Source organism: Symphalangus syndactylus, chromosome 9 (assembly GCF_028878055.3).
Source record: "Symphalangus syndactylus isolate Jambi chromosome 9, NHGRI_mSymSyn1-v2.1_pri, whole genome shotgun sequence".
NCBI lineage: Eukaryota > Metazoa > Chordata > Mammalia > Primates > Hylobatidae > Symphalangus > Symphalangus syndactylus.
Window position 1 is genome coordinate 98,526,913 of NC_072431.2, and position 15,053 is coordinate 98,541,965.

The 15,053-nt window shown below is 36.9% G+C and overlaps 1 protein-coding gene across 9 annotated transcripts in view; it reads left to right on the forward strand.

Annotated features, from left to right (window-relative positions):
- The window catches only part of PDE1C (phosphodiesterase 1C), a 692,034-nt gene that overhangs the window by 524,972 nt on the left and 152,009 nt on the right, over window positions 1-15,053 (forward strand). For 2 of the 9 annotated variants that reach the window (XM_063609690.1, XM_063609692.1), the window contains exon 1: window positions 9,549-9,734. The exons of the other annotated variants lie outside the window; for them this stretch is intronic. In XM_063609690.1, coding sequence (XP_063465760.1) covers window positions 9,556-9,734 — 179 coding nt within the window. In that variant the 5' untranslated portion in view covers window positions 9,549-9,555. Of the gene's footprint in view, window positions 1-9,548; window positions 9,735-15,053 lie in introns of those variants that run through there. 9 annotated transcript variants of the gene reach the window in all.

Sequence of the window (15,053 nt, forward strand, 5' to 3'; positions counted from 1 at the left end):
ACAACTTCAGATATTTTTCTGATTTATATGACAAGATTTGGTTTAGCATTTTAAAACAATATTATGTAGTATCCCATGACTCCCATTTGCCAAAGTTTTAATTTTCTTTCAAAAATCTCATTTTTCCTGAAAATATTTTAATATTTTCATAAGAAATAGAATGGTTTTATAAAATCACTATTCATTATTTAATGCCTTAAGTCTAATTAATGATTATTTCCTTAGGAAAGAGTAGTACAGCTTTTGCCTTACCATAAGTTAGCATGTGAAGTTTATTCATTCAAATGAAATATGCAGTTATAAAATATTCTGATATGTAACAGAAAACAAAACATTCTGTTTTCAGAAATAAGACATACTTGTTTGATAATCTCAGCATTTGGTTTAGGAAGACTAGGACAGATCTATTATGTAGACTCTATCAGGTAACTGATAAGTAAGTGTACCTACCCATTTCACTCAATATATTATGAACTTTTTAATGTTAATCGATATTATAAATATATCAATATTATAATTATACTATATATTACATAATTCTAAATTACATGTGTTATAATGATAATGGTCGCTATAAAAATTGAAGATTTTTTCATTGTGTGATATTACAATAATGTTTTTAATCAATTCCCTATTAGTGGAAACTTTGCTGTTTTCCATCTTTGCTGCCATAGCCAGCAAGTGATGAATGTCTATAAATGAATATTTTAGGATATGCTTATTTATTTTCTTAGATGAATAACTAGAAGAGAAATTTTTAAATCAAAGGATACCTACATTTTTCAAGTTTCTGACAAATATTGCCAAATACCTACCAAGAAGATCATACTAATTTATAGACCTATCAGCAATTTACAAAAGCAACCATTTTCTCCTGTGCTTCTTAACACAGAGTTTTGCTGTTGTTTGTGATCCTAGCCAATTTAATAAATAAAATGAAATCCCAGTGAAATTTTAATTGCATTTCTGAGGCTCATGAATTCTTCTAGGCTTATTGGACATTTATAGTTCTTCTGTGAATTGCTTTTTTCATTTCCTTTTTGTATTTTCCGTAAAAAGCACATTTGTGTTTTTATTGATTTCACGAGTCTCTTAGAAATGATGCTTTGTTATAATATGTTGTAAATCGATTTTTTCTCATGTCCTAATATAATTTTAAATCTTTTACAATTATAAGTTGTTGTTTGTTGCTCTATTGGTCTTCTATTATGCTTTCAATCTTTGATGCCATGCTTAGAGAAACCTTTTTCCACTCACAAATTATATAAATACAATATATATCTTACATTTATTTCAAGTATTTGTATGAGTTCATTTTTCTACCTTTAAATCTTTTCCATTTGGAAAATATTTTGGGGTAAGGTGTTCAAAATGCATTAATTATTTTTACAGCTATACTTGACAAATGTTATATACTGTTTGTTCAATAATTCAGACTTTTATACTGTTATGAAATAAATTTATCATATATAAGTCCTATCCTGTGACTTAGTATTTTTTCCTGGAAATTCTATTTATTCTATCAGATTGTTTTCTCAATATTGACAATAGTGCTGTATTGTTTTTATTTTTAAAATTTATATTTTTATAGATGGTAGGACAAGACATAAAATTACTTCTCTTTTGAATTCCTTTTTGTTTAGAAATTACTTGGCTATGTTTAAAAGTTTAGCCTTCTATGTTAAATTATATAATAAGTTCTCAAATTTTACAACAAATCCATAGTTTAGAATTTAATTTGAGAAGAAATTTATATCTTTAAAATAGTAAGATTTCCATCCAAAAATATGATGTGGGTCTCAATTTCTTCAATATTCATTTTATATCCCTTAGTAGGACTTTGTAGTTTTCTTCACATGCAATTAGAGAATTTCTTTTAACATTTTTTCCGAGATATATATTTTGGCTATTATATTGAATAGAACAGTTTTCTTTATATGTTTAAATGTTATTGAACATTTAATGGGAAGATACTCATTTTTGTGTATCTATTTTGTAATCACTTACTATATAATATTTCATTATATGTTCTAATGGTTTTGCAATTTATTGAACTTTTTATAATCTAAAAGTAATGAAATTTTTGTTCAATTTTTCATTCCTTCTACCTACTTTTTTGATCTTATTTCATTGACTATAATTTGTAACCATTTTTTTATATAAATAATGCTACTAGAGGGCATCGTTGCCTTATTCCAGTCCTTAATAGAATCCTTTTATTGTTTGTTCAGTAAATATAATCATGGCTATTGTTTCCAAATATGTATTCTTTATCATTTAAAAAAATCATTAAATTCCTGGTTTACTATGAAATTGTTTAAATCAAGAAAAATATTGAACTGCATCAAATTTTTTTTTAGTATCTGTCAAAAAGATCATATTGATTTTTCTCTTGTGGACTTATTTATTTGGTACATTATATAAATAGATTTTAAAATATTGAACCATCCTTGGTAGCATGACTCTGAAGAACTTGTTAAACAACGACACCACTGAAAAAGTTTAATTTTTAGATTTTTAAAGCTGAAAACCAGACTCTGAAACAGAAAATTCTAGGATACTCAAGATGTCAATAGGGCTTCATAGACAACAACCTTATTTTGTTGTGATACAGCTGCAATATATGAATATATATATCAAATTACCGAGCTTTTTTCTTCACATAAATACTATATGGGATATTGGATATCTAGTACATTTTTGACAGCTGTTTTGTTTCCATATTTATTAATTGATAGTCATTATGTTTGTGTAGTAAATTTTAACTTACTGTTAATATAAAAGATAAACCATCTCTAACCTATTATTTTGGTAGTACTTTCACAACTTTCAATAAAGGATTGTTGTATATTACAGTAAAAAAAAAAAAAAAAAAAAGGTAGCCAGGAATAAAAAGATAATGAGTGTTACCTAGTTCTTTTTCTTGTTTTCTAGAGGGTGTAACTTTTAGAATGGCGTATTTCATATAAGGAACAATAAGCATTTGATAAAATAATTTATTGTGTATTTGTAATTATGCAACAGACATGTAATACAAATGGGTTGATAGCATGATGAGAGAGAATATGAAATAAAATTGGAAAGACTCATAAAACAATTATTATATAAGTAGAGAGTATCTGTGATAGGATAGGGATTTTTCTTTTTCTACTTTTTAACATTTCTTTTTGTGGGTTTTAATTTTTAATTAAAGAGACATTTAGCCAATGGTATTGCTCTTTTCCAATACAAAAAAATACTACACTTTCGCTTTTCTTGGCATAACTGACATTCTGAGCCAGAGAATTTTTTGCTGTGGGGCTGTGCTGTGTATTGTGGAATGTTTAGCAGCATCCCTGCATACCTATTAGATGCCAGTAGCACCTTCCTGTTATTAACAACCGAAATGTCTTCAGGCATTGCTAATTTCGGGTGGGGGACAAAATTGCAACCCCCTTGAGAATCACTCGCTTACCATGAGACTGTAATGGGGAACATATTCAAGGATCAGTTTAAAGAAAGTCTTTGGGCAAAATGAACTGGGTAATAGATTAATCTGCTGCTTACATAGGCCTGCTCATACTAAGAGTTTACATATTTTTTTCATTACTGTACCTGCCTTTGTCCTTCTCTGTCTCCTGCACACGGAAGCCTCCTTTTTTTCCACCCTGTCTCTCATTCTTCCCTTGATTTCAACACCCTTCTCATATATGATGTAAAATCTGTATTGCTTTTTAAAAATATATAACACTTGTTAATAACCGGGCATTTGGGATCTCCTGGGGCTTACACTATCAGCTGCCACTTTTCACTGCATTGTGACCTATAGGCAAGACTGAGTTGTAGAAACGGGACTGTCCGGCCGGGCGCAGTGGCTCACGCTTGTAATCCCAGCACTTTGGGAGGCCAAGGAGGGTGGATCATGAGGTCAGGCGATCGAGACAATCCTGGCTAACACGGTGAAACCCCGTCTCTACTAAAAATACAAAAAAATTAGTCAGGCGTGGTGGTGGGCACCTGTAGTCCCAGCTACTCGGGAGGCTGAGGCAGGAGAATGGTGTGAACTAGGTAGGCAGAGCTTGCAGTGAGCCAAGAGTGTGCTACTGCACTCCAGCCTGGGCGACAGAGCAAGACTCCGTCTCAAAAAAAAAAAGTGGGACTGCCCATGCTCTTGGTAAGGATCAGTACTAAAAGCAACACTCCACTAAGGGCACTGACAGGATGCCAGGCTGCATGAATTATGGAGAGCTTCAGACAGAGGCAGGGAGGGGAGCAGGTAACTTCTTTACTCTTTTATATTAGAAATATAAATAACTTCTTCCAGTTGAAATCTAGTTGCAATGCAGGAAGCCACTCTAGTGAAAGATGGTCATCTTATCTCAAGCCCTTTATTTCTGCCCTTTCCAAAATTTCCATTGAAAATCCAAGGATTACAAAAATGAGACAAAAAACATTTTTGCACATATATTTCCATTGCCTTCCAAACAGTCTTACCAGGTTTCTGTGATTACCGGGAGAGGTACCCATGCTTACGTTCTGCTGGAGAAAAAGAGGAGGTTGCTATAAATGTTTAGATGCTTAGCAATAAGCATCAACAAATTTAGAAATATTTCTCTCCTTTAATCCTGATATTGGACTTCTAAATTTTGTCTTAATCAAATGAAAGCCAAAATAACAAAAGCGTACAAAAATGTAGTTACAAAACTTTCATTTTAATACAGTTTATGACAGCAAAAATCAGAAACAACCTAAATGTCCGGCAATAGTGGATTTTATAAATTATGATATGTATATTTAGAGACAAACTATGCTGTTATTAAAATTATATCAGAGAAAAACTCTTAATGACAAGGGAAAGTGTTTATAATACATTGTGTTAAAGCATACTACCAAATAAATTTTGTAGAGAAGTTTAAACTCTATCTATGGATACATGATAGAATATAATAATTATATAAACATATTTTATGTTAATAGTTGTAATCCCTAGGTGGTACAATTTTATGTGATTTTATTTTCTAATAGGTATTTTATAAATTTCCCACAATAACCATAGATACTTTTAAAAATACAAATAAAGCAAAGGTTTTTAAAATTTAAGAAAATTTGTGGGAGACTATGAAAGGAATTTCTAATGATAGGAATTTGTGAAATACTTATTTGGATTATTCTCTTTTAAAAGAACACGAATTAAAACTTTATTTGTATCTCACATTTTTAAATATAGTAAAAACACACACACACACACACACAAAGAAACCAAACCCTTCTGTTACTTAGGAAGTTTTAGGAAAAGTATTAAATAAAACCTGAGAAAAAATATATACCAGCATGGTAATTGAGAATGTTCTGTGGTGAGTAAACAAATTATTGTTGGTTTTCTGACTATTAGAAAGGAAAGAAATATATATTTTAAAAAACCCATTGGTTTGTTTGTAGTCTTGAGCAGTTCTTCTAACCAAAAGCATGTGAATATAGAATTAATGAGCGTTGGAGATTCTATGCTTTATTCAGGAAAAACAATCCCAATATGTAACAGGACCCTTGAGATTTGGCAGTCATAATGATACACCCATTTGTCCTTGACATGACGTTGACTGGTCCTCAGAGAGTGTCCAGAGAGAGACAGAAAACAATATTAGAGAAAAGTAGTATTCAGAGACAAAAGGAAGAGATCTTTAAAAATATTCTCTCATCATTGTGAGGTAAAAGTGAAGTATGTCAAATTATCTGAGCCTGTTTAATTTATGAGATCATAGGTTCATAATGTAATAATGCCACAAAATTGGATATGAGAGAAAACCAAAGAACTGATTGAAATGTTTATAAAATAGAAAAACTGGTTTCAAAGATAGCTGTATGCCATGGTTTGCTATTTTACGTCCATGAATGTATAATCTTACATGTTTTCTGCCCATTACCTTTGTATCTTAATTTGTAACACTTTCCTTGTGTGACAAAAAAAACTGTCTCGTTTTAAATTTACAATAGTCATTTCACGTCAAGTTCATTGAATCCATGACTTCCCTGATTGCACCTGCATCAGCAGGGAAGTAGAGTCCTGTGGCAGCACTCTAAAGCAGCACTCACCAATTCCCATGCAATAAAACCCTCTAATCCTGGGGGATTTACAAGAAAAATAAAAGACCTCATCAGATCTAGGAGCGAAATGATGTACACAATTGCTTCATCATGGAGAGTCTAAGCACACATCAGTGTAAAAAGCTCTGAGCTGGTGAAGACCAAACAAACTTTGCTTAACTTGGTTTAACCTGGATTTCTCAAACATTTGTGCAACAGAAATCTTTTCTCCAGCAATGTGTGTTAACATCCTGTGGGCTAGATGTCCTATGGTATACAGTTTAGAAAGCACTTGTCAGGATAATTCAAACCATAACAAGGTCGTTTAATTATTAAGACAGAACCATGACAAGGTAGCTTAATTATTCCAATTACTTGGCTGAAAGTGTTGTCCCACCCCACAAGGTCAGAATTACCATCAATTGTTAGGCCATTTCACACTCTGGTCTAAAGTCAGACCTGGGTTTCTGTACTTTAAAAAATATTCCCAGGAAATTAGAATGCAATGTTGGCTTTGGGAATCATTGCACTGGATTTAGGACAATGCCAATAGTATCACCAATATCTTACTTCTTTAAGAGATCTTCTTTCTTTTTTTCCTATTCTTATCTCTTTATCAGTGCCTGCTGACTGGCTGCTATGGAGGTGAATATACCACAAGAAGGCTAAAGAAAGCTTTCTGGGGAGTATATTCAACAAGGCTAGCTGTCAGTTTTAAGTAACAGTGGTGGGAATAAATCCTTACCAAGTAGATCAAAAGAGCTAGTAGGAGTGAACAGACAGAAGTCCGAGAGTAGGAATCTTTATTTCTGGTAATAAATTCACGTAGTTTGGTGATCTCATGTCTCATGTCTTCCCAACTACTGCGCATTTTCTGTACAGGTCCTGTTTCTACCCCTATATTCCTCCCTCCAGTCCTGGGGCAGACACTCTTCACCCTTCCAGCAGGGACCTCCAAACTACAACTGTGCCCATCTCTGCTTCCACTATGCCCTGCCTGCCACTAAGGAGTTGCTGAGTGCTGTACATACAGCAGGGCCAGATTTATTCAGATGTGCAGAGAAACTGAGGTTTCTTTACTTCCTATGTATGACCTAACCTTCATGAGCTCACCCTGCTAGGTGATGGGGCAGTTTGTGTGTGTGTTTGTGTGTGTGTATGTATGTATGTAAGGGAGAGTGTATTAGTCTGTTCTCATGCTGCTAATAAGGATAGAGCTAACACTGGGTAATTTATAAAGAAAAAGAGGTTTAATGGACTCACAGTTCCACATGGCTGGGGAGGCCTCACAATCATGGCAGAAGGCAAAAGAGCAGCAAAGACGTCTTACACGGCAGCAAGCAAGAGAGCACGTGCAGGGGAACTGCTCTTTATAAAATTATCAGTGTTCATGAGACTTATTCACTGTCACGAGAACAGCACGGGAAAACCAGCCCCCATGAGTCAATTACCTCTCGCCGGGTCCCTCCCACGGCATGTGGGGATTATGGGAGCTACAATTCAAGATGAGATTGGGCGGGGACACAGCTAAACCATATCAGAGAGACAGAGCGAAAGAGAGAGAGAGAAAACAGAGAAGCTAATAATAATCCAAGTCACGAAACCACCCAATCTAGCAATTTAAACATTCTTTTTAGATAACTCACTTAAAAATAAGTAAATGCTTAGACTTTGAGATTTCTTTATTCCGCTCGCTGTTACTCTCCAAGACAGCAGGGTCTTGTATTGTCCTCTGGTTCCTCTTGACTCCATGGTGATGTCTCTTGTCTGCTTGGTCACAGGAAAACTTAGTGACATCTCTAGCTAACGTCTGGGACTGCCTTTCTCCCCACCAGCTTGTCCCTGTTCAGCTCCTCCTGGCACTATGGATCCAGCTGAAGTCTGACTGTAGCACCTATTTGATCCCTGACCCTCTGTCGCTCATCCATGTCAGTGCCCCTAATAATCCCTCCAGTCAGCACTATCAGCTGCTTCCTGTCCCTCTGCAGGGCACAGGGGACCTCTGAAATCTTCCTCCTTCCTGCCTAGGAGCCGAGGAAGATGCAGGGGGTCTGAACTGTGGCCTCCCTCTATCTCAGATGCAGCTGTTTTTAATCTGATGTAACCATCTTGGGTTTGTGTAAGCGTGTCCTGGGAGTCACCTTGGAGGTCATCTCTTTACTGAGTTCAAGAAAAGGAAATGGGGTTAAATTCCCCAGCTCTCCGTTCCCTCCTTGCCCTGTCTAACAATCTCTTGCCTCAGGACTTTGCTCTAGAACCCTGATGTACTTCATAGACACCACTTTCCTGAGATTCCTCTTGCCACTGCTCCCTGGGGGCTTATCGTGGTGGGAATGGCTGTTGGCAGGGGGGATGGGGGAAACATAAACACAACATACTCTTCTCTGTCACACGTCAATGCATTCAAGTGGTAAAAAATCTCTGCACTAGGCGGAACTAGGGTTTTAGGTGACAGAAGTCAAAATGGTAGATCACCCAGGCCACAGGTTTTAGCTTTTCACATCTGATTCCAATGGAATTTCTTTTCTGAGAAATATGTGAATGTAGGGGCTGAGAGAGAAAGAAGGAATCTGCACCTGGTCCACAGCAAGTAATAGCAAATAGCCCAGAGCCAAAAGTCACACTCAGACATGGCTTGGTGCATATGGTTCATGGAGCCATATGTGTGATTATGAATTTTAAAGACCAGCCTCACTTCCAGCAAATATGCTCATTTTGTTCTATTTACACTAGGGCTGGACCAAGTTCAGCCATTTTTCAGACTTCATGGGAAGACCCATAATTAGATGTCACAGCTGCTTGAGCTTGCCTTTGGCTCTGCCAGGCTGTGGACAGGGCAGGTGCCCCTCTCCTGTGACCCCAGAGCACGGAGCATCACCTGGTATGGAGAAAATAAGACTCCCTCTCAAGAAACACTCGATCAATAGCGTAGCTGTGAACACCACCTCTGGAGCTTTAAAAATTCTCATGTACACTTTGAGAGAGTCAGTAGCAAATATTGAACATTTTATGATTCCCTTGTTGTCTCTTTTTACTTTAAGAGAGAATCATTTAACGGAATTGTTTCTTCCTCTTTCCAGTCCCCAGGCCAGAGTCTAAAGCTCAATAAAGCTCATTGGAAAAGAATTCTTCTTTTTACACACAATGATAGAATAGATTATGACACCACGTGGGTTCAAATATCATTTAAAACAAATCTTACAGAGTATGTTCCCAGATTTAAGAGGTTTTAAAAATGCTAAACAAGGAAGTCCTGGTACAGTGGAGGCTCATGCTGTTCTTGAGGGACAAACTCCAAAGCACTAGATAATACTTTTAAAATGAACAAATTACCACCGTGAACAATGAGGGGTTGTTTGGGGCAAGTGGAGTGTTTTGTCCAGATTGAGTCATCAGTGTTTGCGGCTATTACTGATAATTCCTCTGTAAATCAACTCTCCTTGTAAATTGTGATAGAAATAGCTAACAGAGGAGGATTTTTTTTTCTAAATAGCTATGGGAGTTGGTCCTGTATTAGCGTTTACCTTGTGTCACTACCTGAGCAATATCAAGCTTATGTTTTTAACCACAGAGAAAGCCAGAGCTATTTTAATAGAACTAAAAGTGAAAGGAGTCCCATTCTTCATCTACAAAGAAAGGGAGGCGGTGCTGGCGAGTGAGATGGGACTGCATAAGTAAGTCTTCCCGATTCTTCTTTTCTTTTTCTATTAAATATAGCACAGAATGAAAAAGCTTTAGGCTTTTGACACATTCAGTTATTAGAATATACTGGAGCTGACCACAAATGAAAATGAATTACTGGTTCAGATCCCTCCCCTTATCCCACCCCAAAGCTATTACACAATGATGTATAGTTGGAAGGAAACTGAATGGTAATTACATTGAATACAAACTTGAAATGTTCATAATGTGCAAATTGTTTTCCTACTGATTGGAAATGACTATACAACAAAACACCATCTCCGTGACCTGTGTTTTCACACCCCAACTTGTCTACCCTCACTCCCTCACTCCCTTAGTCCATACCTAGCTCTAGATTTCATTCTTTTCATTTTTTTATGGAATCAACTCTTATTTATTTTTAAAATTTACTTTTATTTTTTTTTATTTTTATTTTATTATTATACTTTAGGTTTTAGGGTACATGTGCACAATGTGCAGGTTTGTTACATATGTATCTATGTGCCATGTTGGTTTGCTGCATGCATTAACTCGTCATTTAGCATTAGGTATATCTCCTAATGCTGTCCCTCCCCCCTCCCCTCACCCCACAACAGTCCCCAGAGTGTGATGTTCCCCTTCCTGTGTCCATGAGTTCTCATTGTTCAATTCCCACCTATGAGTGAGAACATGTGGTGTTTGGTTTTTGTCCTTGCGATAGTTTACTGAGATGATGTTTTCCAGTTTCATCCATGTCCCTACAGAGGACATGAACTCATCATTTTTTATGGCTGCATAGTGTTCTATGGTGTATATGTGCCACATTTTCTTTTTTTTTTTTTTTTTTTTTTTTTTTTTTTTTTGAGACGGAGTCTCGCTCTGTCGCCCAGGCTGGCGTGCAGTGGCGCGATCTCGGCTCACTGCAAGCTCCGCCTCCCGGGTTCACGCCATTCTCCTGCCTCAGCCTCTCCGAGTAGCTGGGACTACAGGCGCCCGCCACCACGCCCGGCTAATTTGTGCCACATTTTCTTAACCCAGTCTATCATTGTTGGACATTTGGGTTGGTTCCAACTCTTTGCTATTGTGAATGGTGCCACAGTAAACATACATGTGCATGTGTCTTTATAGCAGCATGATTTATAGTCCTTTGGGTATATACCCAGTAATGGGATGGCTGGGTCAAATGGTATTTCTAGTTCTAGATCCCTGAGGAATCGCCACACTGACTTCCACAATGGTTGAACTAGTTTACAGCCCCACCAGCAGTGTAAAAATGTTCCTATTTCTCCACATCCTCTCCAGCACCTGTTGTTTCCTGACTTTTTAATGATGGCCATTCTAACTGGTGTGAGATGGTATCTCATTGTGCTTTTGATTTGCATTTCTCTGATGGCCAGTGATGATGAGCATTTTTTCATGTGTTTTTTTTGGCTGCATAAATGTCTTCTTTTGAGAAGTGTCTGTTCATGTCCTTCGCCCACTTTTTGATGGGGTTGTTTGTTTTTTTCTTGTAAATTTGTTTGAGTTCATTGTAGATTCTGGATATTAGCCCTTTGTCAGATGAGTAGGTTGCAAAAATTTTCTCCCATTTTGTAGGTTGCCTGTTCACTCTGATGGTAGTTTCTTTTGCTGTGCAGAAGCTCTTTAGTTTAATTAGATCCCATTTGTCAATTTTGGCTTTTGTTGCCACTGCTTTTGGTGTTTTAGACATGAAGTCCTTGCCCACGCCTATGTCCTGAATGGTATTGCCTAGGTTTTCTTCTAGGGTTTTTATGGTTTTAGGTCTAACATGTAAGTCTTTAATCCATCTTGAATTAATTTTTGTATAAGGTGTAAGGAAAGAATCCAGTTTCAGCTTTCTACATAATGGCTAGCCAGTTTTCCCAGCACCATTTATTAAATAGGGAATCCTTTCCCCATTTCTTGTTTTTGTCAGGTTTCTCAAAGATCAGATAGTTGTAGATATGCAGCATTATTTCTGAGGGCTCTGTTCTGTTCCATTGATCTATGTCTCTGTTGTGGTACCAGTACCATGCTGTTTTGGTTACTGTAGCCTTGTAGTACAGTTTGAAGTCAGGTAGCATGATGCCTCCAGCTTTGTTCTTTTGGCTTAGGATTGACTTGGCGATGTGGGCTCTTTTTTGGTTCCATATGAACTTTAAAGTAGTTTTTTCCAATTCTGTGAAGAAAGTCATTGATAGCTTGATGGGGATGGCATTGAATCTATAAATTACCTTGGGCAGTATGGCCATTTTCATGATATTGATTCTTCATACCCATGAGCATGGAATGTTCTTCCATTTGTTTGTATCCTCTTTTATTTCATTGAGCAGTGGTTTGTAGTTCTCCTTGAAGAGGTCCTTCACATCCCTTGTAAGTTGGATTCCTAGGTATTTTATTCTCTTTGAAGCAATTGTGAATGGGAGTTCACTCATGATTTGGCTCTCTGTTTGTCTGTGATTGGTGTACAAGAATGCTTGTGATTTTTGTACACTGATTTTGTATCCTGAGACTTTGCTGAAGTTGCTAATCAGCTTAAGGAGATTTTGGGCTGAGACAATGGGGTTTTCTAGATATACAATCATGTCATCTGCAAACAGGGACAATTTGACTTCTTCTTTTCCTAAATGAATACCCTTTATTTCCTTCTCCTGCCTGATTGCCCTGGCCAGAACTTCCAGCACTATGTTGAATAGGAGTGGTGAGAGAGGGCATCCCTGTCTTGTGCCAGTTTTCAAAGGGAATGCTTCCAGTTTTTGCCCATTCAGTATGATATTGGCTGTGGGTTTGTCATAGATAGCTCTTATTATTTTGAGGTATGTCCCATCAATACCTAATTTATTGAGAGTTTTTAGCATGAAGCATTGTTGAATTTTGTCAAAGGTCTTTTCTGCATCTATTGAGATAATCATGTGGTTTTTATCGTTGGTTCTGTTTATATGCTGGATTACATTTATTGATTTGCATATGTTGAACCAGCCTTGCATCCCAGGGATGAAGCCCACTTGATCATGGCATATAAGCTTTTTGATGTGCTGCTGGATTCAGTTTGCCAGTATTTTATTGAGGGTTTTTGCATCAATGTTCATCAAGGATATTGGTCTGAAATTCTCTTTTTTGGTTATGTCTCTGCCAGGCTTTGGTATCAGGACGATGCTGGCCTCATAAAATGTGTTAGGGAGGATTCCCTCTTTTTCTATCGATTGGAATAGTTTCAGAAGGAATGGTACCAGTTCCTCCTTGTACCTCTGGTAGAATTCAGCTGTGAATCCATCACGTCCTGGACTCTTTTTGGTTGGTAACCTATTGATTATTGCCACAATTTCAGAGCCTGTTATTGGTCTATTCAGAGATTCAATTTCTTCCTGGTTTAGTCTTGGGAGGGTGTATTTGTCGAGGAATTTATCCATTTCTTCTAGATTTTCTAGTTTATTTGCGTAGAGATGTTTGTAGTATTCTCTGATGGTAGATTGTATTTCTGTGGGATCGGTGGTGATATCCCCTTTTTCATTTTTTGTTGCATCTATTTGATTCTTCTCTCTTTTCTTCTTTATTAGTCTTGCTAGTGGGCTATCAATTTTGTTGGTCTTTTCAAAAAACCAGCTCCTGGATTCACTAATTTTTTGAAGGATTTTTTGTGTCTCTATTTCCTTCAGTTCTGCTCGGATTTTAGTTATTTCTAGCCTTCTGCTCGCTTTTGAATGTGTTTGCTCTTGCTTGTCTAGTTCTTTTAATTGTGATGTTAGGGTGTCAATTTTGGATCTTTCCTGCTTTCTCTTGTGGGCATTTAGTGCTATAAATTTCCCTCTACACACTGCTTTGAATGTGTCCCAGAGATTCTGGTATGTTGTGTCTTTGTTCTCATTGGTTTCAAAGAACATCTTTATTTCTGCCTTCATTTCATTATGTACCCAGTAGTCATTCAGGAGCAGGTTGTTCAGTTTCCATGTAGTTGAGCGGTTTTGACTGAGTTTCTTAATCCTGAGTTCTAGTTTGATTGCACTGTGGTCTGAGAGACAGTTTGTTATAATTTCTGTTCTTTTACATTTGCTGAGGAGAGATTTACTTCCAACTATGTGATCAATTTTGGAATAGGTGTGGTGTGGTGCTGAAAAAGATGTATATTCTGTTGATTTGGGGTGGAGAGTTCTGTCGATGTCTATTAGGTCCACTTGGTGCAGAGCTGAGTTCAATTCCTGGGTATCCTTGTTAACTTTCTGTCTCGTTGATCTGTCTAATGTTGACAGTGGGGTGTTAAAATCTCCCAGTATTATTGTGTGGGAGTTTTAGTCCCTTTGTAGGTCACTCAGGACTTGCTTTATGAATCTGGGTGCTCCTGTGTTGGGTGCATATATATTTAGGATAGTTAGCTCTTCTTGTTGAATTGATCCCTTTACCATTATGTAATGGCCTTCTTTGTCTCTTTTGATCTTTGTTGGTTTAAAGTCTGTTTTATCAGAGACTAGGATTGCAACCCCTGCCTTTTTTTGTTTTCTATTTGCTTGATAGATCTTCCTCCATCCCTTTATTTTGAGTCCATGTGTGTCTCTGCATGTTAGATGGGTTTCCTGAATACAGCACACTGATGGGTCTTGGCTCCTTATCCAATTTGCCAGTCTGTGTCTTTTAATTGGAGCATTTAGTCCATTTACATTTAAAGTTAATATTGTTATGTGTGAATTTGATCCTGTCATTATGATGTTAGTTGGTTATTTTGCTCATTAGTTGATGCAGTTTCTTCCTAGCCTCGATGGTCTTTACAATTTGGCATGTTTTTGCAGTGGCTGGTACTGGTTGTTCCTTTCCATGTTTAGTGCTTCCTTCAGGAGCTCTTTTATGGCAGGCCTGGTGGTGACAAAATCACTCAGCATTTTCTTGTCTGTAAAGGATTTTATTTCTCCTTCACTTATGAAGCTTATTTTGGCTGGATATGAAATTCTGGGTTGAAAATTCTTTTCTTTAAGAATGTTGAATATCGGCCCCCACTCTCTTCTGGCTTGTAGAGTTTCTGCCTAGAGATCAGCTGTTAGTCTGATGGGCTTCCCTTTGTGGGTAACCCGACCTTTCTCTCTGGCCGCTCTTAACATTTTTTCCTTCATTTCAACTTTGGTGAATCTGACAATTATGTGTCTTGGAGTTGCTCTTCTCAAGCAGTATCTTTGTGGCGTTTTCTGTATTTCCTGTATCTGAATGTTGGCCTGCCTTGCTAGATTGGGGAAGTTCTCCTGGATAATATCTTGCAGAGTGTTTTCCAACTGGGTTCCATTCTCCCCGTCATTTTCAGGTACACCAATCAGACCTAGGTTTGGTCTTTTCACATAGTCCCAAATTTC